At 43.5% G+C, this 24,650-nt stretch overlaps 2 protein-coding genes across 7 annotated transcripts in view; both read right to left on the reverse strand.

Annotated features, from left to right (window-relative positions):
- Positions 1–20,305, reverse strand: LOC117663170 (uncharacterized). Of its 3 annotated transcripts, none has more exons than XM_034413092.3 (4): positions 17,955–20,305; positions 6,206–6,951; positions 3,432–3,558; positions 1–1,237 (listed from the first exon to the last, which is right to left on the reverse strand). In XM_034413092.3, the coding sequence occupies exons 2-4, from the start codon at positions 6,923–6,925 to the stop codon at positions 138–140; spliced, it is 1,947 nt and encodes a 648-aa protein (XP_034268983.2). In that variant the 5' UTR covers positions 6,926–6,951; positions 17,955–20,305; the 3' UTR covers positions 1–137. The 3 variants fall into 3 exon arrangements, with proteins under 3 accessions (XP_034268983.2, XP_060544037.2, XP_060544038.2); XM_060688054.2 differs by lacking the exon at positions 17,955–20,305 and adding an exon at positions 10,382–10,855; XM_060688055.2 differs by lacking the exon at positions 17,955–20,305 and adding an exon at positions 10,382–10,765 and having other exon boundaries at positions 3,444–3,558.
- The window catches only part of LOC117663191 (uncharacterized), a 12,890-nt gene continuing 3,508 nt past the window's right edge, over positions 15,269–24,650 (reverse strand). For all 4 annotated transcript variants that reach the window (XM_060688046.2, XM_060688043.2, XM_060688037.2 and 1 more), the window contains 2 exons: positions 24,040–24,169; positions 15,269–21,689 (listed from right to left, as the gene is read on the reverse strand). In XM_060688046.2, coding sequence (XP_060544029.2) covers positions 20,326–21,689; positions 24,040–24,169 — 1,494 coding nt within the window. In that variant the 3' untranslated portion in view covers positions 15,269–20,325. The remainder of the gene's footprint in view (positions 21,690–24,039; positions 24,170–24,650) is intronic.

Consider the following 24,650-nt stretch of genomic DNA (forward strand, 5'->3'; position numbering starts at 1 on the left):
TTTTTGTGTTTTTGTTTTTTTTAAAAAGGAGCCTTTATTTTAATCCTCACAGTGCACTAAAAATACTCAAGGAGGTCTCCACCTACTATAAAGGGGAGAACGAGGGTGATCATTCTTAGGTCTACTCATGGACACACCTATACAGTGTGCACCTTTTTATGTTTTTTAAGATCAGAGCTGGAAACGAAACTTTTGGGGCACTCGGAGCACTCGTACGGCTTCTCCCCTGTGTGAGTGCGCTGGTGCGTGATCAGGTTGGCTTTGACGCTGAAGCTCTTCCCACAGTAGGGGCAGCTGTACGGCTTCTCCCCGGTGTGCCTCCGCTGGTGCTGAACCAGGTGCGCCAGCTGGCTGAAGTTGTTGCCGCAGTACGAACAGTTGTACGGCTTCTCACCCGTGTGCACCCGCTTGTGGGTCAGCAGCCGAGAGTTCGTCACGAAGCGCTTCCCACACTCCAAGCAGGGGTACGGCTTCTCCCCCGTGTGGGATTTCTTGTGGATGTTGAGGTTGCCTTTCTGGCTAAAACTCTTGCCACATTCAAAGCACTGGTGCGGTTTTCCTCCCGGATCAGTTTTGTCAAGACTCGGAAAAGGAGATTCCCAGGAGAGCCTCTTCCGGCAGGCGGTGCCTTTGGCCGGCTTTTCTCCCTTCGGCAGCGCTCCCAAGTGAGCAGAGCTGGGCTGAGGCAAACGTCTGCTCTCAGGGCTTTTCCTCTTAGCCTTACACTTGCAGACCATCTCTTGGTTTTCGGGTCCTTCTTCGTCCCGTCTTAGGGCGGCGCTACGCTTGGGCAAGTCACTCTCACGCAGCCAGCCTTTCGATGGCTGCTCTCCAGCACCGGCTTTCTCCTGTGTCCCTGAGCTTGACTTTTTAGACAACCGTTCCTCACAAGGGCTGCATCGCTGCACTTTCTCAGTCTGTACCTTCCGATTCTTAAAGAAACCCACGCTTGGACAGAGGCCATTTTCAGCCACGGCCTTGGTTGTCGTCTTCTTCTTCTTCTTCTGATTGACGGGTGCCTCTTGACAGCTCCTCTCACTTTCACCCAAACAGCGAGCCTGTTTTAAACTTTTCCCTGGATAGTGCACCTGGTGGCTCCTATGAATCTCTTCTGACTCAGGATTAGATATCAACTTTCCTGTGATTTTTTCTAAGGGGATGCCCCATTCCATTGGCTCTGATATTCCCAGCAGAAGAGTGTTTTGCTTCTGGTTGTCCTGTGCAGACTCCTTAGGTTCTGAAAAAAGCAAGCAAACGACCCATGAAAAACCATGAAGGGGTCATTCTTTGGTTAGATGTTCAAACTGAACTTGCTGGACAGGTCAAAGGGTCTTCTTCACCCTAAACTAAGCTGTAACAGATGGAAAACCCCTGACCAGCTGGTCTATCTAACCTTCTGATTATGAGGCGCAAATGACATGGGTTTTGTAATTTGTTAACTAACACAGTTACTTTGTATTTTAATTTGATTTATTTTCTCTCTTTTAAAATGATGTTCAGGTTTATTAGCTTTTAACATTCCTAAACTGATAAAACAAGGTGGAGACTAGCTCCAGATAAGAAAAAGTTTGTTAGTACAAATCTGGTTTTTCTCTTTCATGAACTCCAAACCTTTTTCCTTACAATTTACACCCCTTCTGACTTAATGAACACGTGTGATATTATAGGATGCAAATATGTAACATGTTTGACTACATGTAACTGATTTCCTATGCAAAGGGGAGGTTACTTTTACCCTGTCCAATCAGCTTTCCTCTTGCATTTTATTAATTATAAAAAGGAGTGAAACATGGGTCTCAAGGTTCTCTCTCTCCTTTTTCATAGAGAGATCCCAGGGTACCCTAATAAACTGTTTTTACATGATTTTCCAATCAGTTGCTTCTTGGAAAGGTAAACTGAGGGAAAACCTAGGCCCAGATTTGGTTTTCAGTTCTCAAGACTGACTCCTACCAAACCTGGAACTAAAAATATAGCAGAATATTCTTAATATTCACAGTAAGCCCCACAATCTACTTTACTAAAAGTCTTCCAACTCCTAAAAGGATTCTGTAAGATAGAAAATTCAGTCTTTGGAAGCTGAACTGCAAAAAGGTTGCCTAGTCAAAATTTAAATTATAATTTATGCATTGCAATGAATGCATTTTTCACTTTTTAGCTCAGTGAAGTAACTTACTAGAGAGTTAAGTTTTTAAAATTTTAATAATTTTAAAAATATGTGAATCCCACCTCACCCTTTTTTATGTTAGGGGAAAATGTGATTTATTTATTAAACATCTCTTCTTCCTAGCATATTCCCGCAAGTGCAGGGTCTGTTTTTTATTTATTAAACATGATGGCCTAAAATGCATATCAAAATGTCATATTGCTATAAGCTCTTTTTGTATGTTATGCTAAAGTAGTATGTTACTAACATTTTTCTAATATTTGTTCCAATGTTTTTATATGAACTGGTTATTGTTTCCACAATTGGGGCTGTGTTTACTGTAATCTTTCCCAATCTCAGCCATTTTTAGATGTGTGAATTCCCAGAATTCCCCAACCAGCATTGTTAACTGAGGTATTCTGGGAGTTGAAGTCCACACAGCTTAAAATGGCTGAGGTTGGAAGACACTGCTCTATCATTTCAGCCACCCAGAATTTCCAAGGCTTTACATTTCCAATTTCCCCCACAATGTTCTACAATTTTCCCACAACTTTATTCCCCATAACTTTAAAACACAAATTGTTTTACTTTTCCTGTTCACTACTTGTAATCTATCTGGTTAAGAATTTTCCTGCTGAATATTTTGAGATCGGTAGAGAGTATAGCTGCAAATGTTAAATGCCCTCCCAAGACAGGCGATATCTTTCTTATGCAGGTTATTTTTTTGTTCTGAAAATTTTCTTCTTTCTCTACTCCATTGTATGCATCTAGCATGCTGGCTATTTAACCTAGGAATTTCCCATCAAGGCATCTGAGGGGCAGGAGGCTAGGGAAGATGGTAAATAGGAGCATATATTGTGGGAGATGCCATGAGGTCTCTTGAAGAAAAGTAATATCCTTTTCTTCATATATTTGTGTGCACACACAGCAACTCCAGTATCAAAAAGCCCTGAGCCCTTTCTGCCAGGGGAAAGAAACCCAGTTTGTTAGTGTGTGTAATTCCAAAGAAGAAAGAAATAGTATCTGTGTCCCATTGGTTTCCTTTGAATTATTTCATCAGAACAGATCAGACTAGTCGTCTCCACATGTCCAAAGGCTGATTGGCTCTAAATATTGATCTTCACTACTGAATAAAAGAGATCAACAACTGCACAAAAACTGAACAGGCGTTATTACCCACAAATTATAGTGGCAAATTCTGGATTTTAATTTAAGGTTTATGCAGGTCAGTCCTCCCTGTGTCTTTCTTGGGCCTGGTTTCGTGTAGAAGATGTTGATGAACACAGACCTTCAGTCCTACCCAAGATGGCTTCATCTTCCTCCTCATCTATGGAGATACAGCTTTCCACAGTATCTGAGGGACCACGTTCAGATGTGGGGGAATTCACCAATTCCTCCTCTAGAAGTCCAGTCACCTGAAGAAAAAAGACACCAAATGTGCCTGATTAGCCAAGATATAGGCAGAAGGCTTTGATATGGTCAGCAGCCTTAAAGAAATTTGCTTGGAAGAAGAGAATCAAGGATCCTTCTTCAGATTTTTATAATGAAAAAAAAAAAAAAAGGTGGAAGATCATATAACTCAGTCTTCCCCTATGTATCTCCAAATTCCTTTAGTCCAGGGGTCTCCAAACTTGGCAGCTTTAAGACTTGTGGACTTCAACTCCCAGAATTCCCTAGCCAGCTATGCTGGCTGGGGAACTCTGGGAGTTGAAGTCCACAAATCTTATAGCTGCCATGTTTGGAGACCCCTGCTTTAGTTCAATGGACCAAACATCCATTATCACAGCCAGGCCTGTTTCCCAACTCATCAGAAAATTGCCTGAGGGAAATACTTTTTTTTTTTTGGTCATTCAGTTTTCTACAGGAAGTCCTCAATTTATGACCATAATGACTTTAGTTGCTAAGCAATGCAGTCATTAAATGAATTGTGTCAATTTTTATGACTTTTCTTGCTATATTTGTTAAGTTCAGTGTATCTGGCTTTCCCCATTGACTTTACTTGTCAGAAGCCTGGGCAGGTCACAAATGGCTACCTCGTAACCCAGGGATGTCATAAATTTCTGCTAGTTGCCAAAAGCCTCATTTTTGATCATGTGACCACAGGAACACTGCAATGGTTGTAAGTCACCCAGAGTCACTTGGTTGCATTGGGCAGCTATAGAAATTGAACGAACGAATGAAGTCATATTTTTCACCACCAACAAAACATACCTTTGAACAGTGGCTAAACAAATGATTTTAAGTCAAGGACGGTCTGTACTTTACTTTCCAAAATAACATTCAATAGCTACTATGCCACATCAAGCCTCACATCTACTATTTCTACATGTGCCTTTTTGGCATCTGCTTTTGTATTGAACGACTGATCCCAACTTGTTCCTGTTTTGACTGTTCATTGATTGTATGTCAGCCTGCATTTTTGCTTTCTTTCAAGCTTGCTGCCAGCTGCCATGGAAACAGTGTGTGTGTGTGGGGAGCACTGGGTATCTGGGATGAGAAACATGCAGGAAATAGAAGTGAAATTTCTGAGAAGCTGTGAGAAGGCCTGGTCTCAGGGAAGTCAGCTTGAGTTGTCTAATAATTTTCAAGGCCAACTGTCCAGGCTTTGGAGTGCAGGAATGGTGCACCTGGACCAGAGACTTTCCCAAAACATTTTTCTGACTGATGATTGAACTCTGGTTGCCTGACCGGAGTGTGTGTGTGTGTCTGGGGTTGGCTTTAGCTTATTGCTTTGCGCAAATTTTCTTTAGATCTTGCCTGAACTTTGCTGTATTGAGTTCGTTCCTAGTAAAAGTACCTTTTCTCTAATCTATGGAGTCAAAGGGTTTTCTTTTCTAGGGATTGTAGAAGAGGCAGCCCTGATATTGTAGCTGAGGGACATCTAAATCAAAACAAACAGATAAATAATTGCTTTATGCTCCTTGAAGTGCCCTAAAAATGCAGGTAAATCCAGTCCTCAATGCTTTGTTGTTTTCTGTTGGCGCAGCCCAGATTTATATGCAGTTAATTTAAAAAAAAGAGGCATGAGAAGACATATTGCAGAGATGTACGATCCTGGCCTACCTATGTCATCCTGCAAATGGTATAAATCAGGGGTCCCCAACCCCTGGCCTTTGTACTGGCACCAGTCCGCAGCATGCCAGAAACCAGGCCACACAAACAAGCGAAGCCCCATCCATGGGATGCAGGCAGCACATGAAACCATGCCCCCTCCACGAAAAGACCTCTCACCATGGAACTGGTCCCTGGTGCTAAAGAGGTTGGGGGCCGCTGATATACACCACTACAGATGTCATAATAAATAAATAAATTCAATAAATTCAATAAATAAATAAATAAATAAATTTAACATAAATTTAAGTGAATGCAACAGACTGCACAGGGGAAATAACTGCACAGAAATGTGTTTGGTTGTCTCTTAATCCCACTAAATGGAGGTTCATTACATCAACATTTTGCCATGCATCATCCCAAAGGCTTCTTTTCTTTAGATTAAACGTACCCAGTTCTCTTATCCTCTCCTTGGTGTTTCACCTTGATCAACCTCACCGGATGCTTTTCTCTGAACACATTCCAGTTTCTTTGGATGAACTTTCAGGAATAGTCTTGGTAGCTGGGTTCACACAATTTACTTAAAGTATGCTGCATTCATACAACTACTGTTATTTGAGCCTAAACTGAATTCAGAGACTGGGCTAATAAAAAAAAAATCTCAGACAGAGCATGTTGTGTATTGTGCACACCCATAAGGGATCTCCTCCATGCAAAATAGATTGAAACTACTGTATTAATTCACATGATTTGGAAATAATACTACTACTGTTTGCAACCTCAAACTCTATTTGGCTTTTTCATAGCAGACAATGGACATCCACATTTAGAAATTAAGGGCCACAAGAATTGGCAAAATTTGAGCCACATTTGGTTGCTAAATGATATACCCTAGTGAGAATACCTGGCTATATTTTGTAGACTTCCAAGAAGGCCACATTTTGAAGTCCCATCTCAAAATTGTGACATTGGAAGAGCCTGTTTTAGGCTGTTTTTGAACCATGCTCTTACCTTTTGTTTACAAGACTCCGTTTCTTGCAACCGAAGGAGGAACTTTTCTGCTAGGGCCAAGGCCTGAGAACATGTAGCCGGACCACTTTTACAGACCCAGATCTGCATCTCTAGTGGCAAGATGGTCAGGAACTGCTCCAGGATCACCAGATCCACAATTTGTTCCTTGGTGCGCCTCTCCGGCAGAAGCCACTGGCGACAAAGCTCCTGGAGTTCGTTCAAGACCGCTCGAGGGCCCTCGATTTCCTGGTAGCAGAAATGCCTGAAATGTTGGCGTTTTATCTCCAAGCTGTCAGGGTCAACTTCAGTCAAGGTCTGCTCTTTCAAAGGCCCCGATCTTGTCAAGTTCTCAGGGGCTTTCTGTGGTTCCCTGCTGATGCCCTGCACGATGGGCCTCCCCATTGGACGCCCTTCCTTGGACAACTGGTTGGGCTGTTTCATCATCCGATAGGAAGCCTTGAACGCCATCATGTCCTCCTCAGAGACCGACTCAAACAACCTTGATGGTCTCCAAACAGAATAAAGAGAAGGCACCATCGCCAATCCTTTCTGCTGTTGAGTTTTCTGGCTCTCTTGCAGGCCTATGTCCAGTCCCTGTTTGTTTTGCAGTAGAGCTGCCCCTGTCAGGATGTTTTTTGCAGTTTCCCCACGGAGAATACGAGAGTTTCTTTCCCCTTGGTTTGCGAAGGGCTTTGGCCCCCACAGGTGACACGATGCCATCTTAGTTGCTGGCTGGACAATCTGAACTGGAAAAAGAAAATTGCCTAATGATGAATGCAGTTTGATGTCTACTGTACATTTCAACCCTATGTTGTACTTGAATGTGGCTTTTAAAATAAATACTTTAGGGAGCAGCTAATGTCAGGCAGATTGACCTCAAAGGCTCTAGTTTTATCCTCAGGCTATAAGTAAGATTAGGAATATGAGAAGCCGAATCTTCTCTATGGGATCTTATGAGAATTGTGAGAAGACTGTGGGAATGCAACTCACTGCTCTCTCTTTGCATAAGCAAGCAAGAGTGACAAGTTCGTGGCCAGTTGAGAAAAAGGCAAAATTCCATAGGAATCCTGAATGCTAAATATTTGTTTTAATATGAATGTGTCAGATTCTTTTTTCCTTCTCTTCTGGGACAATTTTCATTATTCTGCTAAATAGCTTTCTCTGTAGGCGCACCCACCCTTTGGAATCAACTCCCTCTGGAGCTCCGGGTAGCCCCCGACCTTCGCTCCTTCTGCCGTGGGCTGAAAATGTGGCTATTTCATCTAGCCACCCTAGACTAATGGGGTTTTTAATACAACTTAATGGGGTTTTATTGGATTTTTGTCAATTTTATCATGGACTTTGTTTTTAACAGTTTGTTTGTTTTGTATATTATTGTGAGCCGGCTTGAGTCCTGTGGAGATAGGGCGGCATATAAGTCCAATTAAATAAATAGAAGGAAAACATCAGTGCATAAAATTGATTGGATTCTGGTCTTTAATTCTAAGATTACAGTTGCATAATATGCCCAATCAACTCAGTTACTATGTCAGAGAAAACAGCTGCCACTGTGAACTAGCACTAAACTGTCAGACAACCCATTCAAACCAGGGCACTTTTACACATACACATTCCTCCTAGAAAGTACACCGGACGGCATATCTTCTGCCTTCTTTTTATTGCAGTCCTGGATCCTACAGGGGGCCTGATTGTCGTCAGTACATTGCAGACAAAACTGGGGAAAATGTACCAGTCCTATTTCTTTCATCCCATTTTCCTCTGCTCCATTTCCATGGAGTTTGTGTTTGTGGAAAAAAAGGAAAAGAGAGAGGAAGGTCCTACATTACAGTGGTTCTGATTTTTGCAGGGCCATTCCAGGTCAATCTCTGCATTGGCAGCAGGAGGAAGAAATTAATCCTCTGTTAATGCTCTTGTCCCAATTTGCTTGGCCTAACTAGCAGGTTGACTGGCTGGTGTTTAGTGCAACCACCTCGAATCCCAGAGCTGTTTGGAGCTAAAACTGAATCCATCATCATACCCTACTACAGTAGATTTTATGGCACAGGTTACCTGAGGCACAGCTGCAAGAAACACAGTCTTACTATAAACAATGGATGGGCCTTGAGGATTTAGTAAAAATGGAAATAGATCTTTGAATAAAAGATCTTGGGAGAACTCAGGAAACCCCCCCCCCCTTTATCCCTCATCACTATATAATCAGTGTAGCCTGGGGTGGATAAAAAGTAGATTAGGATCTATTATTCCACTATTGGATGGGTTTGAATAGATCAGCAGGGGTCTCCAATTGCTACTTAAGGAGCAAACACCAGGCCAGTTAATCCAAATTCTGAGGATACCTTTATTGTAGAGATGGAGAATCAGCAAAGCTCTGAAGTTATTCAGGGAAACTCCCAGCAAACCTGACCATTGTGAGGGATTCTGAATGTTGTAGGACATTAATATCTGCAAGGTGGCCATTTCTGTTTTATTAGGCCAACTGAAACTTTTTAAAATACTTTGCAACTTTCCAAGATTATTGGGCAACATAATTTTAAAAACCCAGAAAAAAAGGATGAGAGGAAAAAACAAGGCTTGTGTTTAAAACATGCATGTGCCCTTTTCCTGACTGTTTCATCAAAACAATTGCCAAAAAAGGGTCATTTTTTCCATTTTAAAATGAATTTTGGATCTGTCATTGTTACAACAGGGTAAGCATTGATTTGGGATCAGGAATATTTTTTTTTATATCAGTTTGGCTGCAGGCACTTCAGCTGTTTTGTTTCTTAAAGGTCTGGAGATGCTTATGAAAAATAAAATAGTTGTGCCAGTCCTTTAGAAAACTATTAAAAGCAATCTAGGGAAGCTCCAAAAGTTGGAGAAAACTAACCGGATAGGTTGTGGATTAAAAACTAGGCTCCTGATACTTTTCATTATTGAATTTAATTAATCTCTTTTATTTTGAATGTTACACTGGATGCAGGTGTACAATTCATTTTATTTTGATCCAGTGTACGTTTTGAATAAAGTGATGCCTTCCAAGTTTAAATGGGTATGTATGAGACCGCCTTCTGCCACCGATAGCCTCCCCCTGCCAATATGCTCCCAGAGAGAGGGACTCCTCAGGGTGCCGTCGGCCAAATGGCGACACCCAGGGGGAGAGCCTTCTCTGTGGGGGCACCTGCCCTCTGGAATGAACTGCCCCCCCCCCGGAGATCTGCATGATCCCCGACTTACGTACCTTTCGCCGTGCCCTTAAGACTCTTTTGTTCCAACAGGCTGGGCTGGCTTAGAAAATGAATTTTAATTGGGTGTCCGTAGTTTTTAACATAAGGGCCAAATTTTATATATTTTAAATTGTTTTTAAATTTTATGGGTAGATGTTTGTTTTAATATGGCTGTACACCGCCCTGAGTCCTTCGGGAGAAGGGCAGCATAGAAATTTAATTAATAATAATAAAATAATAATAACAACAACAATAATAAAATAATAACAATAACAATAACAATAACAACAACAACAATAATAAACATAATAAAAAAAACTAAGGCTGATTTAGCAATATTCCGGGATAGCAGTTTTTGAATGGGTTTATAATACCTCCCCCGTGATTTATAATACCTTTCCGGTGCATTTTAATGTTTGGTTCATCATTTCCAACTCCTTAATAGCTAAATCATCCGTTTAACCAAACTCGGATTACTGAGCAGATGGGAAACTTGGTTGTTTTATATCGTTCAACCTGAAATCATTACCGACCTTAGCAAAACTTACTTCTGGATAAGCAAGGGCAGGATTGAACCTAAGTTCCCCCCCCCCCTTCCGTAAGTGCGATCTTATTTCCAGATCAAGGATCCCGGATCATAAGTTTCTTACTTTCTCCCTGGAGGAGGGAGGGAAGGGAGGGGGGGGCGGCTTTAAAATCACACGGGGAGAAAAAATCGATCCTGCTCCGAAAAAAAAAAAGCACATCGTCACAAATCATACACTCGGGAGTTCTTCTAGCTATGGGGAGGCTGCTGCGCGCGAGGAGGTTTGCAAGCAATTGCTGCGAGCAATTCTGCAGCAAAAGCGCGGAATGCCTGCTGGAGCGGCTGGCCGGACTACAACTCCTATGGTGCCCAGCCAAGACCCCCCCTCTTTCCCCCCCTCCCAGGAACCCTTCCCAGCCCGGGCTTCCCTTCCTGGCCGGCGCTCACCTTCCCTTTGCAGCCTTTGCATCGCGCCCCTCCGCCGCTGCATCCCAACTTTCAGGAATCGGTGACCCTCTCCATGGCACCCGGGATGGAGAAGCATACAAAGGGCAGTTTCCCACCGAGGGAGGAAGGAGCCGAAGCCAGGACAGGAAGGAGGAGGAGGAGGAGGAGGAGGCGGCGGAGACGACGACCCTTCCCACCCATTTCCACCTTCCCCCCCCTCCTCCCGCCACAAATCTGGACCTTTCTAGGCAGGAGAGCTCGGTTCCTTTAACCTTTTGCGAAAAGGGACCGGCGCAGGCGCGGGAGCGCGCGGGCGTCAGGGGCGGCCGGGCAAAGCCCTGCGGGGGAGAGGGGGCGCGCGGGGGTGCGTGGGTGAGGGGGAGATGTCCGCGCGGGCGAGTTGTAACGGCTGGCACGTTGCCCGGGTTTTGGCGGACGCGCGAAGGGGGGGGCGCGGCCGAGTTTGCGTGGAAACCGCCGTGGCTCTGTCTGGGCACGTGGTGGAAGGAGGTTGGGGGGAGTGAGTCTCGTTAATCCCGGTGGAGGAACATTGCCCATAACTCGGCGTTTGCATTAACAGGTGTTCCTCGGTTTACGACCACACATTTCGGCTTACGACCACCAAACTTTCTGTGTTCCTAAGCAAGGCGGTTGTTAAGCAAGCCTTGCCCCATTTTACGACCTTGTCTTGCCACAGTCGTTTGGCGAAACGCTGCAGTGGCGAAGTTAATTAGCGCAATTGTTAAGTGAATCTGGCTTCCCCACTGAGGTTGCTTGCTGAGAAGCAGTGGTAGTATTGAGCTGGTTCTACCCGGTTTGGGCAAATGGGTAGTAGCAGCAGGTGGAGGCTCCGCCCACCCACCTCCGGATGTCATCACAGACACTCTGCACATGTGCAGAAGGCTCTGCGCATGCAGAGCCTTCTGCATGCGCAGAGCCTTCTGCGCTCATACGCTCATACAAATGTGGCTCATACGCTCACATTTGCGAACCAGTAGCGAAGGTAAGTGAATACCACTACTGGTCAGAGGGTCACAAATCATAAAAGGTCACAATACTGGTTGTCCTTTACTTGCAACCACAACCGAGACCAACGTTTCTGTTGCTAAGCGAGGCAATTGTTAAATGAATTTTGCCCCGTTTTCTTGCCACAATTGCTAAGTGAATCACCGCAGTTGTTAAGTTAGTAGCACGGTTGTTACGTCAATGGGTTTCCTCCATTGACTTTGTTTGTCAGAAGGTCGCAAAAGGGGATCATGTGGCCCCGGGGACACCACAACTGTCATAAATATGAACCAGTTGTCAAGCCTCCGAATTTTGATCACATGACCATGGGGAATGCTGCAACGGTCATAAGTTTGAAAAATGGTCATAAGTCAGTTTTTTTCAGTGCAGTTGTAACTTTGGTCACTAAATGAACTGAAGAGGGCTACCTGTACTGCTTTTGATAGATTGGACTATTTTTTCCTTTTGTGTATAGTTTTGAAATCTGTAAAGGAATGAATTAAGTGATTCGGCTTTTTCCTTGCTACCCATCACTTGCCTGCAATCTTCTCCCATTAGTGGACTGATTGTTCCTTTACTTCATTTTTTTAATATGTTGAAAGAAACATTTTTAAAAAATTATTTCTGATTTCTTTTTTTGCAAGTCTTCGTTCATTCTGAGCCTTAGCTTTCCTGACTTCATCTTTGCAGATTCGGACTGTAGGTTGATATTCTGCCTTAGTGTCCCTCTTTCCACTTTTTATATTTGTCCTTTTTGTTTGTCATAAACTTCTTTATGCAGCCATACTGGAATCTCTTATTTTTCTATTTCAGTAGTAGTCTCCTAGATTGAACTTTCTATAATCTCATTTTTGCAGAATTTTCTAAGCTTTTTGAGTTGTTTTTCCCTCAAAGATTTCCACTCGTGGAATCCTTCCCAAGCTCTATCAACATTTTTTGAAATAAGCTCTCTTAAAGTCTAAGAAAGTAGTTTGACTTTGTTCTATTGCTTGTGCCTCACACTATGTTGAAATCCAATATGACACCGTTATTCTTTCCCAATGATCTGGTAACTTTAACCCCCTTCTATGGTTTCATCTCTGGTAGTAAGAACTAAGATCAGTATAGCTGATTTTGTAATTTGCTTCTCTACCTTTTGTGAAGTAAAATATCTACATAGAAGGAAGGAAGCAGTGGGGTACCACAAGGTTCTGACTTAGGTCTAGTACTCTTCAATATTTTCATAAGTGACTGAGATGAGGGAATAGAAGGGGAACTCACCAAATATGCAGATGACACTAAGCTGGCAGGAATAGACAACACCCCAGAAGACAAGTTCAGCATCCCAAAAGATGTTGACAGTCTTGAACAGTGGGCCCCATCCAACAAAATGAAATTTTAAGGTGGAGAAAAGCAAGGTTTACACCTAGGCAGGAAAAACCAAGGATACAAGTATAGTTTCGGCAACATCTGGCTCAAAAACAGTAACTGTGAGAGGGACCTTGGAGTCCTAGTGGACAATCACTTAAATGTGAGCCAGCAGTGTGCGGCAGCAGCCAAAAAAGCAAACACAATCTTTGGTTGTATAAACAGAGGCATAGAATCAAAATCACGTGAAGTATTAGTACCGCTTTATAAAGCCTTGGTTGGATCACACCTGGAATACTGCATCCAGTTTTCGTCACATCATTACAAAAAAGATGTTGATATGATTAAGGGCCTGTAGACAAAAACATGAAGACTAGCTGCAGGAATTGTGTATGTCTAGTCTAGTGAAAAGAAGGACTAGTGGGGACATGATAGCAGTATTCCAATATTTGAGGGGCTGCCACAAAGAAGAGGGGGTTGACCTATTTTCCAAAGCACCAGAAGGCAAAACAATAATCAGAAGATAGAAACTAATCAAGGAGAGAAACAATCTACAACTAAGGAGAAAATTCCTAACAGTGAGAACAATCAACGAGTGGAAGAGTTTGCCTTCAGAAACTTTGGGTATTTCATAACTGGAGGATTTTAACAGACTGGCCAGCCCCCTGTCTGGAATGGTGTAGGGTCTCCTGTTTGAGTAGGGGTTTGGGCTAGAAGACCTCCAAAGTCTCTTCCAACTCTAGTATTCTGTATTCTGTATTAGGACCAGTATAGGTAACCCTGCAGTCTGCTTCTCTACTTTTTGGGAGACAAAGTTGTTTGCTATATTCGTCATCAGGAACCTGTTTGATCTTCCACTAGGTGCAGAGTTTGTCTCCCAGTGGATGTCAGGATAGTTAAAGTCTTCTGTTACTATTGCCTTATATCTTATCTATCCATCTTTCTTATCTATCCATCTTCGCTGACTCATTGGCAAAACGTTTGTCTATTTGTTCTGTTTGGTTTAGTGCTGTAGTACACACTTATGGTGATGTCATTTCCAGTGTTGTTGGGAACCGTATCAGCTCTGTTTTAGTCCTCTGCTATTTCCTCTGTGCTACGTGAGCTTTGAAAGATTACATTCAGTGTCTCTGAAATGATATCTGCTAGCTTTTTCAAGACCCCGAGATGTAACCATCAGGTCAAGGTGATTTGTATTCATCCAGGGTAGATAGGTATTCCCTTACCAATTCCTTCCCTGTTTTGACAGGAAGGAAGGAAACCCCTAACATATCAAAAGCAGCACTAGTCGTAAAACTACCTGTAGTGTAACTTTATTATTTTTGGCTTTGTTACTAGTTTTAACTCATTCTGGGTTTTAGCTTTCCTGACTCCCCACTTGCAGGTTCGGGCTGGCAAAATATGCTGCAAAATAATTTGCAAGTGTTTATGGGCTACTGTAATGCTCTCTACATGGGGCTCCCCTTGAGGAGCACCCAGAGGCTCCAACTGGTGCAGAATGTGGCCGCGCGGGGGATTATGGGAGCGAGGGGGCGCTCCCATGTGACACCTCTCCTGCATGAGCTGCATTGGCTTCCAGTGGTCTTCCGGGTGCGCTTCAAGATGTTGGTTACCACCTTTAAAGCGCTCCATGGCATAGGACCTGGGTATTTGTGGGACCGCCTTCTGCCGCCGATAGCCTCCCACCGACCAGTACGCTCCCACAGAGAGGGACTCCTCAGGGTGCCGTCAGCCAGGCAATGTCGGCTGGTGACCCCCAGGGGGAGGGCCTTCTCTGTGGCAGCTCCTGCCCTCTGGAACGATTTGCCCCCGGAGATACGAAGGATATCGGATCTCCGGGCCTTTCGCTGTGTCCTAAAAACTTTTCCATCAAGCAGGGCTGGTGTGAAACCCCCCCCCTTTTTTTTTTTTTTAGCTTTTTAAATTGTCAATGGGTTTTAGTTTGAATGTTTTAAATTTTGGACCAAAGTCATGTAATTCTTTTAAAAATTTTAAATTTTGTATTGGTATGTGTTTTAGTTCTGGCTGTGCACCGCTCTAGGAGAAGGACAGTATACAAATTGAATAAAATTAATGAATAAATAAATAAAATAAATGTCCCCTTAAGCAGCCATTTTATGAGAGGGACTGCCTCATTTCAAATGGGCATCCACATCCATTATGTAACTTCATCTTTTCAAATGTAGCTATTTGAGATCTCTTGCCTTAAAATACTTCCTTTATCCAATGACAGCTGTGTTGTAATTCCAATTAAATTATTCAAATCTTTCCTCTATGGTAGCAGAAAATAACTCCTTTCTTTTCAGATACTCAAAAGTTCTTGCATATCCTTAATATTATCTTTGCAGGTGAAATGTACCCAGCTCCTTGCATTTAGGAAACAGGACTCTAAGCAGCCCTAGAACTTTTCTCTGATATGCTAAATGTTCTGCATGCAGGGATTTTGAATTGTATTTAGCCTCCAATTCTCCCAATTTATAGATTATTCAGGTTTTATGTCTTTGTTTAGTCAAAGAATTCCAGCAACAACAAAAATTAAAAGGGCATTATTTAATAAGTACATCACAAAACATGTTGTATTTTCTTTTTCCATATTAAGAAAGTCACAAATTTCAAGAGACATAATACACTATAAAAAAGAACAGTCAGGAAATATGGAAGAAAATGGCTTCAAGAGGAAGAAAAGGGAGTGCCAGTATTTAAAGTGGTCCAAATGTAAAAGAAGAAAAAAAGCTGGCATACCCATTAGGAAAACTGGCCAAAAGTGTATCCAAAGAGAGACAAATAATGGAACATGAAATATTTGCGAAGATTTCATTTAGAATCTACAACTAATACATGTACAGAACTGTGTTAGCAATTCTCAGCCCACAAATCTTGACCCAAAGGGAATACATGTATATTAAAAAAACTGTATGAAAGGGCATGCCAGGTATGATTATGGAGGATTTTTGTTTTCAGCACAAAATACATTTTTGCTATACTGCAGATGGTGGCATTGAAGATTAAACAAGCATCCCAAAGCTACATATAAAGGTTTTAGACCAATGTTTCTCAACTGTCGCAGTTTTAAGATGTATGGACTTCAACCCCCAGAATTCCCCAGCCAGTCTTGCTAAGGTTGAAAAACACAGAGCCCTTGGTGATTTCTGAAGGTGGTAGTTTGCTTGCAGATGTTTCATTACCCCACTAGGTAACATCATCCCTGCGAAGTAGGGTGGAGCTTGTTCAGTTTACAAACAGAAGCTTTGCTCTGCTAGTGTTGGTGGGGGTGTAGTTTTGTCTGTGGTAGAAACCAATGAAGTAACCTAGTTGGGTAATGAAATGTCTGCATGAAAACCACCAAACTTAAAGAGCACTAAGGACTCCACCACTGAATCCTGAGCTACAGATACTCTCTTCTATTGAAACTGATTTGGATTATTGATTTAATGTTTTCATTTTTACTCTGTCCGTTGCTGGCCAGGGAATTCTAGGAAAGGAAGTCCACACCTTTTCATTTATCCATTATCAAATATTCCAGTATTTGAGAGGTTTGCCACTCATGCCCTCGTCACCTCCCGCCTGGACTATTGTAATGCTCTCTACATGGGGCTCCCCTTGAGGAGCACCCGGAGGCTCCAACTGGCGCAGTGCGGCTGCGCGGGTGGTAATGGGAGCGACATGGCGCTCCCATGTAACACCTCTCCTGCGCGAGCTGCACTGGCTCCCGGTGGCCTTCCGGGTGCGCTTCAAGGTTTTGGTTACCACCTTTAAAGCGCTCCATGGCTTAGGACCTGGTTATTTACGGGACCGCCTACTACCACCAATAGCCTCCCACCGGCCAGTACGCTCTCATAGAGAGGGACTCCTCCGGGTGCCGTCAGCCAAACAGTGCCGACTGGCGGCCCCTAGGGGGAGAGCCTTCTCTGTGGGGGCACCTACCATCTGGAATGAGCTCCCCCCCCCGGAGATACGGAGGATCCCGGATCTGCGCTCCTTCCGCTGTGCTGTGAAGACCTTTTTATTCCATCAGGCGGGCTTGGCCTAATTTCTTCCCTTTTTAAATATGCAAATTTTAATCTGTTTTTAAATTATTGGGGTGTTTTAATCTGTCTGGGCCAAAATGATTTAATTTGATTTTATCTGGTTTTTAAATTTTTTGTATTTATGTATTTTATTGTTGGCTGTTCACCGCCCTGAGTCCTTCGGGAGTAGGGCGGTATACAAATCAAATAAACCTAAACCTAAAGAAGTGAGGGCAATTAACCATGGAATGGCTTTGCTTTCAGAAGTTGTGGGTGCTTCCATCACTGGAGGCTTTTAAGAAGAGACTAGACAGTCACTTTCTGAAATGGTATATATAGGATCTCCTGCTTGAGCAGGGGGTGGGAGTAGACCCCCAAGGTCCCATCCAGCTCTATTCTGATTGAAATATCCCAATATAGCTGTGAAACTGAAACAATTTACCCAGCTGAAATCCACTGTTCAAATTTTTCTATGCAGGATTCATTCTCCAGAATCTCATTTTGAAGCCTAGGTGAGTTTTCTGATCCCAGTGAAGCAGAGATAGGAAGAAAGGTTTAAAATCCAGCCTTGAAATTCATTGATAATGAATCCCCTTGAAATATAGATTTGCCCCCTCATGGAAAAAAAAAATATTTACAGGACATGGTCCTGTAAACGGTCCATCTTTTAAGACGAGCCAGGTGTTTAAACCAGTGGCTATGCTGGCTAAGTTATTATGAGAATTGGTGTCCACTATATCTGCAGAACTATCAGAGCTGCCATCTTTCAATCAACTCTATGCTTCGCTAGATGTCAGTCTGCCATATCTTATGGGTGGAGGGAATTTGGCGGGGAGGTAAAGAGGAACCTGAAAGGAAGACATGGGAAATAGTCGTGCAGTCCTTGGGAATGGAATGCAGCACCTATCCATCTAACCAAACACAACAGGCACTGTTACCAAAACAACTTCTCTGAATGTAAATTGGTAAGGGGGGGATGGGCCAGGGAAGGGAAAATTAACTTGGGGATTTTATTATTTATTTATTAGTCCAATTTATATGCCACCCTTCTCCGTAGACTCAGGGCGGCTTACAATGCATTATAGCAATAGCCTGCATACTTTTTTGTATATACCTGCTTATTAGGGCTTTCGCCCGCCCCCCCCCCGCCAAGCGGTGTTGTTTTATACAAAGTTGGCTTATTGCCCCCACAATCCTGGTCTCAATTTACCTACCTCGAAAGGATGGAAGGCTGAGTCAACCTTGAGCCTGGTGAGATTCGAACTTGCACTAATTGCAGGCAGCTGGCAGTTAAGTGCTAGCACTTAACAGCACTTTAGTCCACTGCACCACCGAGGCTCTGTGGCAGTCAAACTCTTAGTTCTGGCTTTGTAATCAGCTGGCTTTTAGTATGTTGGAAGAACTATCCTTCTGGGTTCAGTTCCAAGTAGGGAAAAAGATACTGGAAACATGGAGACTGCTTGGAAAGACAGTTTAATGGTGGACAGGATCACGTGGTTTGAGTTCCTGAGCAGAAAAGGGCAGAGATGCTGAGAGTCCCTGGGTTTTATACCCTCTCTGGCTTTGAACTTCCTGGGGCACAGGAAGAGTATCCTAATTGGCTGTCGGACTCCCAAGGGGTGGGGGGCTTAGCTAGCTCTGCTGGCTGATGTAATTTCCCCAGGTGCCACGTGGGGAATTTCTGTTGCTAGATGGGTTCTATTGTATTGCAGATGATGGCCCATTGACAAAAGTGGGGGAGGGGAGGCAGGAAGGTGGGAGCTGCTTTGTCTTTAAAACATGTTTCTCCATTTCTCATCCAGGGAAATATATTCTGCCTTTTTAATACTTCCTAAAATATTTCATTCTTCTAGGAGAGGGGTGGGTGCTAACTTCCTACAAGTAAAAGTACCTTTTTCACTACAAATGGAGCCGAGAGTGTTTCTTTCATAAGAGACCAAGTTTGGGGCCCAAATCTGACAAGAACTCTGGATTAGGGAAGGTGGCTTTAAACCCTCTTTTATGGCTTGCGGTTCTTTGTAGCACTCATTTTTACTGCATTGGGGTGGGGGGTGGGGGGGAAGCCTGCAGGAAAAGAGAGAAGATTTGCAGAGCAAGGAACAGATGGTAGAAAACAGTTTCAAACCTGCCTTCCCATGCCCCCAAGGCTTTTTAAATTTCTTTCTGATTGTGGTTCCCTTTCCAGGCTGTCAGCACCATCATCCCGCCACTGTTTTTTCTCAGATTTTATTTTTTTTTAACCAGTAAAAGAGCAGAAGATGGAGAGAAAAAAACAAGGCAGGAGATTTTTAAAAAATCCATGGTTGTTTTCCTTTAGGAAAAATTGCCTTGGGGGTGGGTGGGAGAAACCTAATTGGCAAGTAAGAATCGCATGAACAACTTTCTCAGCTTCTTCTGAAGGGCACCCCTAGATGCTTTTGGAAAAGGCAATCGAATGGACTTTGCTTTTCCTTGAAGACTTTTCCCTTCCCATCCAAGAAGCTTCTTCATCAGGTTTTCCATGAAGAAGCTTCTTAGATGAGAAGCGAAACAGTCTTCAAGGAAAAACAAGGAAGTCCAGTTGCCTTTTGAAAAAGCACCTTTGGGACAACCATGACCTGCTGGATGACTAAGAATCTCCATAGACACTTCTGAAAGGCAGCTAATCTCCCGCATCTGGGCATCTCCAGTTTACTTGTGGATACCAAGAAGACCATTTCTAAAGAAATGGATGGGAAAGAAGAGTTTTAACCCCTCCCCCCATTTATTCTCCCCTCCCAAAAATATCAGGAGAAAGTCAGCAAGCTAGGAGGAAGAATATCATAGCAGATAAGAGTTTCAGTAGACCCAACCCACATTTTCTCCCAAGTGCGAAATGAGTTACCAAATAAAATACTGCAAAGAGGTAATCCCTGGTTAGGAGACCTACTAACCATGACACTTCATTGTCTCCAGGACCTGCTTTATACAGGTAGTCCTCCACTTACAACAGTTCATTTGGTGACCTTATGTAGCTACAATGGCACCTAAAAGTGATCTATGACTGTTTTTAATCCTTGCGGTTGCAGCATCCCCATGATCAAAATTCAGACAACTGGCAACTGACACCATGGTGGTGCAGTGGTTAGAAAGGCTAATTGTAGGCTAATTCTGTTGACTGCCGACTGCCAGCAATTCGGCAGTTCTAGTCTCACTTTGCTCAAGGCTGACTCAGCCTTCCATCCTTCCGAGGTTGGTAAAATGAGGAGCCAAATTGTTGGGGGCAATAGGCTGACTCTGTAAAACCTCTGAAAGAGGGCTGTAAAGCACTGTGAAGCAGGATATAAGTCTTAAGATGCTATTGCTATGATGGTTGCAGTGCCCCTGGGGTCATGTGATCACCTTTTGCGATCTTCTGACATGCAAAGTCAATGGGAAAGCCACATTCACTTAGCAACCGTGTTACTAACTGAACAACTAGTGATTCACTTAACAACTGTGGCAAGAAAGGTCATAAAATGGGGCAAAATTCACTTCTCTTGTTTAGCAACGGAAATTTTGGGCTCCATTCACAATTGTTTGTAAAGGACTACCTGTATAAGATCGAGGTCAATCAAGTATCGGATTTCAGCAAGGGTGTTGTCCCGGATCCCCTGATTCTTCAAGTGTTGGGCTATAGCCTAAAGTGGCAGGACAGGCTGCCCGCTTCCCCCGGTGAACTTTCTTGTGCTTGGTGAGATCTGAGCTCGAAATGAAACGCTTCCCGCACTCAAAGCAGGCGTAGGGCTTCTCCCCGGTGTGGGTCCTCTGGTGAGTAATCAGGGAGGATTTCCGATTGAAGCACTTGCCACAGTCCAAGCATTTGTGGGGTTTTTCCCCCGTGTGGATGATATTGTGGTTCAGAAGATTGGAGCTGGTGCTGAAGCTTTTCCCGCACTGGAAACACTGGTAAAGGTTCTCCCCGGTGTGGATCCTTTTGTGGGTGATCAGGGGCGCTTTGGCATTGAAGCTTTTCCCGCACTCGGAGCAGCTGTAGGGCTTTTCTCCTGTGTGGGTCCTCTCGTGGATGATGAGGTGAGTCCTCTGGCTGAAGCTCTGCCCACAGTAGGAGCACTTATATGGCCTCTCTCCTGTGTGGACCCTCCGGTGCATCATCAGGTTGGTCCGCGTGCCGAAACCCTTCCCGCACTCGGAGCACTCGTACGGCTTCTCCCCCGTGTGGATTCTCTTGTGCGCGATGAGCGAGGCGATCTGGTTGAAGCTCCGGCCACACTCGGAGCAGTGATACGGCTTCTCGCCCGTGTGCACCCTCTTGTGCCTCAGAAGCTGGGAGCTGTTCCCAAAACTCTTCCCGCACTCGGGACAGGCGTACGGCTTCTCCCCCGTGTGAGTCCTCTCGTGGGTTATCAAGGACGACTTCCAGTGGAAGCCTTTGCCGCAGTTGGTGCACTTGTGGGGCTTCTCCCCCGTGTGGACGATGTTGTGGTAGATCAGGTTGGAGCTGGTCGTGAAGCACTTCCCGCATTCGGAGCACACGTAGGGTTTCTCCCCCGTGTGGGTTGCTTTGTGCTTCAGGAGGGCCGCTTTGGTGCCAAAGCTCTTGCTGCACTCTGAGCACGGATAGGGTTTAGCCCTGGCCGCAGTTCCCTGGCTGGAGACTCCATTCTTGAAGGTTTTCCCACACTGGGGGCAGATATAACATTCTTCCAGGTCCATTTTCTGATTGTTAGGAAGGTCATTGACCTCACAGAGATGTCCACACTCCGTGCATTTTCTTTTGCTTTTATTTTGGACTCGGTCTTCTTTGACAACGTGTCCATCACCACCTTGGCAAAGCTTGGTTTTCTTAGGATGGTCTTTTTGAAAGCTCTGTTCTGGCTGATTTTCAGGCTTGGTCTCCTTCTCATCATGGAATGGGAGAAGTGTCTCTTTGGCCAAAGATGTTTCCTGCTCAAGGAATCCATCTTCTTTTGTCTCTGTGTCGTTGTTACCTGCAAGCATCAACAGGGACGTGAGTCACAATCCAATAGTGTGGCGTATCCATCATTCCCCAAGTTAGGGTACAACTATAATCTACGCTTCATTAAGTGAAGAAGATAAGATGCCAGTTTCAAAACTCTGTGTAATTCATCAAGTTTAGGAACACATGTTTCATTAAAGCAAAAGAAGAATTTCACCCAGTTCTGGTGCTTTCCCGTTACACATTGTCAAAAAACACTTCTTTGATTTTATCCATAGTAAAAAAAAAAAAAAGGAACAATTTTTGGCAGAAGGGAAATCTAAATTTTGGAATGTCAACTTTATCTTCTATACCTATCTTCTATATCTATGATCTAAAATCTTCTAACAAAAAGATTCTCAGATTTACAATACATGTCAGAGTAAAAATTTTAGACCATTAAAGGCACCAGTTAGAAACTGGGAGACCAATAGTTCTAGTCTCACTTTAGGCACAAAGACAGCTGGGTGACCTTGTGCCAGTCATTCTCTTTGAGACCTAGAAAGAAGGTGATTGTACACCACTTTGGAAATATTGCTAAGAAAACTATAAGAGCCAGTCCAGGCTGGTATCAAGACTGACTCAAAAGTACACGCAAACAAACATGTGAATATTTGTATCTTTGGGAGGACTACATGTAAGGCCCATTTCCAATGGTTGTGTAGGGAGTCATAGAAATGACTTTGAAATAACACAAATGATGGGAGCATAACTGGCTGGGGAATTCTGGGAACTGAAGTCCACACATCTTCAAGTTGCCAGAATTGGGAAACACTGCACTAGAGCAGGGGTCTCTAACGTTGGCAACTTTACGACTTGTGGACTCCAACTCCCAGAATTCTGGGAGTTGAAGTCCACAAGTCGTAAAGTTGCCAAGGTTGGAGACCCCTGCACTAGAGGATAAGAGGAAGGGAAAAGTCTAGCCTGTCTCAGCAAAGTTCCATAGTTTGTTTCCTGACCTGGCTTACTTTGAACTGCTGACAGGCTGTGACCATTCTTTCATCATTCTTCTGTTTCAGACAGCATGTCAAGATCCAGCCACATCGTTCACTGTTTTCCTATTATCTTGGGAAACATCTTTTTCTCATTTTCATCATGGAGAAGGACAACACCTTCTCTATGATCTGTACAGGACCAATCCTAGTCAAGTAAAGATATAAAGAACGGTTGCTGGAATTGGGTATGTCTGGTTTAATGAAAAGAAGGACAAGGGGTGACATGATAGCACTGTTCCAATATCTCAGGGGCTGCCACAAAGAAGAGGGAGTCAAGCTATTCTCCAAAGCGCCTGAGGGCAGGACAAGAAGCAATGGATGGAAACTAATCAAGGAGAGAATTAACCTAGAACTAAGGAGAAATTTTCTGACAGAACAATGAATCGGTGGAGCAACTTGTCTCCAGAAGTTGTGAATGCTCCAACACTGGAAGTTTTAAGAGGAGATTGGATAAGCATTTGTCTGAAATGAAGCACCCACAACTACTGAAGGCAAGCTGTTCCATTGGTTAATTGTCCTCACTGTCAGGAAGTTTCTCCTTAATTCCAGGTTGCTTCTCTCTATGATTAGTTTCCATCCAGTGTTTCTTGTCCTGTCCTCTGGTGCTTTGGAAAGGGCAGGACAAGAAACAATGGATGGTAACTAATTAAGAAGAGAAGCAACCTGGAATTAAGGAGAAGTTTCCTAACAGTGAGAACAATTAACTAATGGAACAGCTTGCCTTCAGAAGTTGTGGATGCTTCATCACTGGAGGCTTTCAAAAAGAGTATGGACAGCCGCTTGTCTGAAATTGCATAGGATTTCCTGCTTGAGCAGGGGACTGGACTAGAAGACCTCCCAGGTTCCTTCCAACTCTCTTATTCTGTTAAGGAGTCTAACAAAAAAAGTCATAACAAAAGGCAGTTGGAACACTATGGTTACTGTTAGGATTAGAGATATGTTGGTATATATTCCTCATTTAAATATAGCTCCAAACAAACCACCAATCACATAACCAACTGACCACACTGGCACACAAGGGCGTGCATAAGCGCACCAGCGTGCCTACCGTCCCAGTCCTAATGTTTTATTTGTATCCTTTTCATGTATTTATAATTATGTTTATACTTGTATCTGTCATAAAATACATGCTTGGCTAAATAAATAAATAAATAAATAAAATATCTAAGCTAAAGAGGACTAGGACAAGAAAATCCCACTGATGAGGTTACCTAGTCTGGTAATGAAACGTTTGGGAACAAAATGAAAAACAAGCTCAGGCAGCAAGCCGCTGCCAAAATCTAAAACCCGAGCTACAAGTATTTTCTATTATTTCATACGTTGGTGTCTTCAGAAGCTATGACCTACCCAAGAAGAAGGTTTCCTTATTACTCTTTGGCTTGCCATTGTTGGCTAGTTGCCCCTTTCCTGGATCATCAGACAGCCGCTGCTCTGAAATGGGGCTTTTAGCAGGCATGTTTCCCAAAGATTCTGGCATCTGAAAGCAAAATATCGAATGAAGATTCAAACAGGAATCTGGTCAAGATGGAGGCCAGAGCCTCCTGTGAGAAAATGTGACATTTTTCCATTTAAGCCAGTGTTTCCTAAACCTGGATAAAGTACCCCAAATTGGGTTAATAGTGGTTTTTCTTTGGGTAACCACACACAAACCCATTAGCCATCACAATGGGAACATTTAAATTTAAATTAACAACTGCAGTCATTCACTTAGCAACTGTGGCAAGAAAGGACATAAAATGAGGCAAAACTCGTTTAACAATTATCTCGCGTAGCAAGAGAAATTTTGGTCTCAATTGTAGTTGTAATTGCAAATTGCCCAGCAGTGGGGCAGATACTTCCATTCTCTAACTTAGACCTCTCTCCTCTTAGCAGGAAGTGAGTGTGGACCATAAACCCCTTTCCTTTCCTGGGTGCTTCTGGCTGCTGGGGACTGCAGCTCCCATTAATCATAGAGATAA

Source organism: Pantherophis guttatus, chromosome 2, assembly GCF_059756535.1.
Source record: "Pantherophis guttatus breed Tessera chromosome 2, ASM5975653v1, whole genome shotgun sequence".
Lineage (NCBI taxonomy): Eukaryota > Metazoa > Chordata > Lepidosauria > Squamata > Colubridae > Pantherophis > Pantherophis guttatus.

Coding starts and splice junctions, on each gene's coding strand:
- LOC117663170 (XM_060688054.2), bottom strand. CDS start 10,478: ATGCTTCTCCATCCCGGGTGCCATGGAGAGGGTCACCGATTCCTGAAA. Junction 3,559..6,205: donor CGGAGTCTTGTAAACAAAAG/GTAAGAGCATGG, acceptor TTTTTTCTTCAG/GTGACTGGACTTCTAGAGGA. Junction 1,238..3,431: donor CATCTTGGGTAGGACTGAAG/GTCTGTGTTCAT, acceptor TGCTTTTTTCAG/AACCTAAGGAGTCTGCACAG.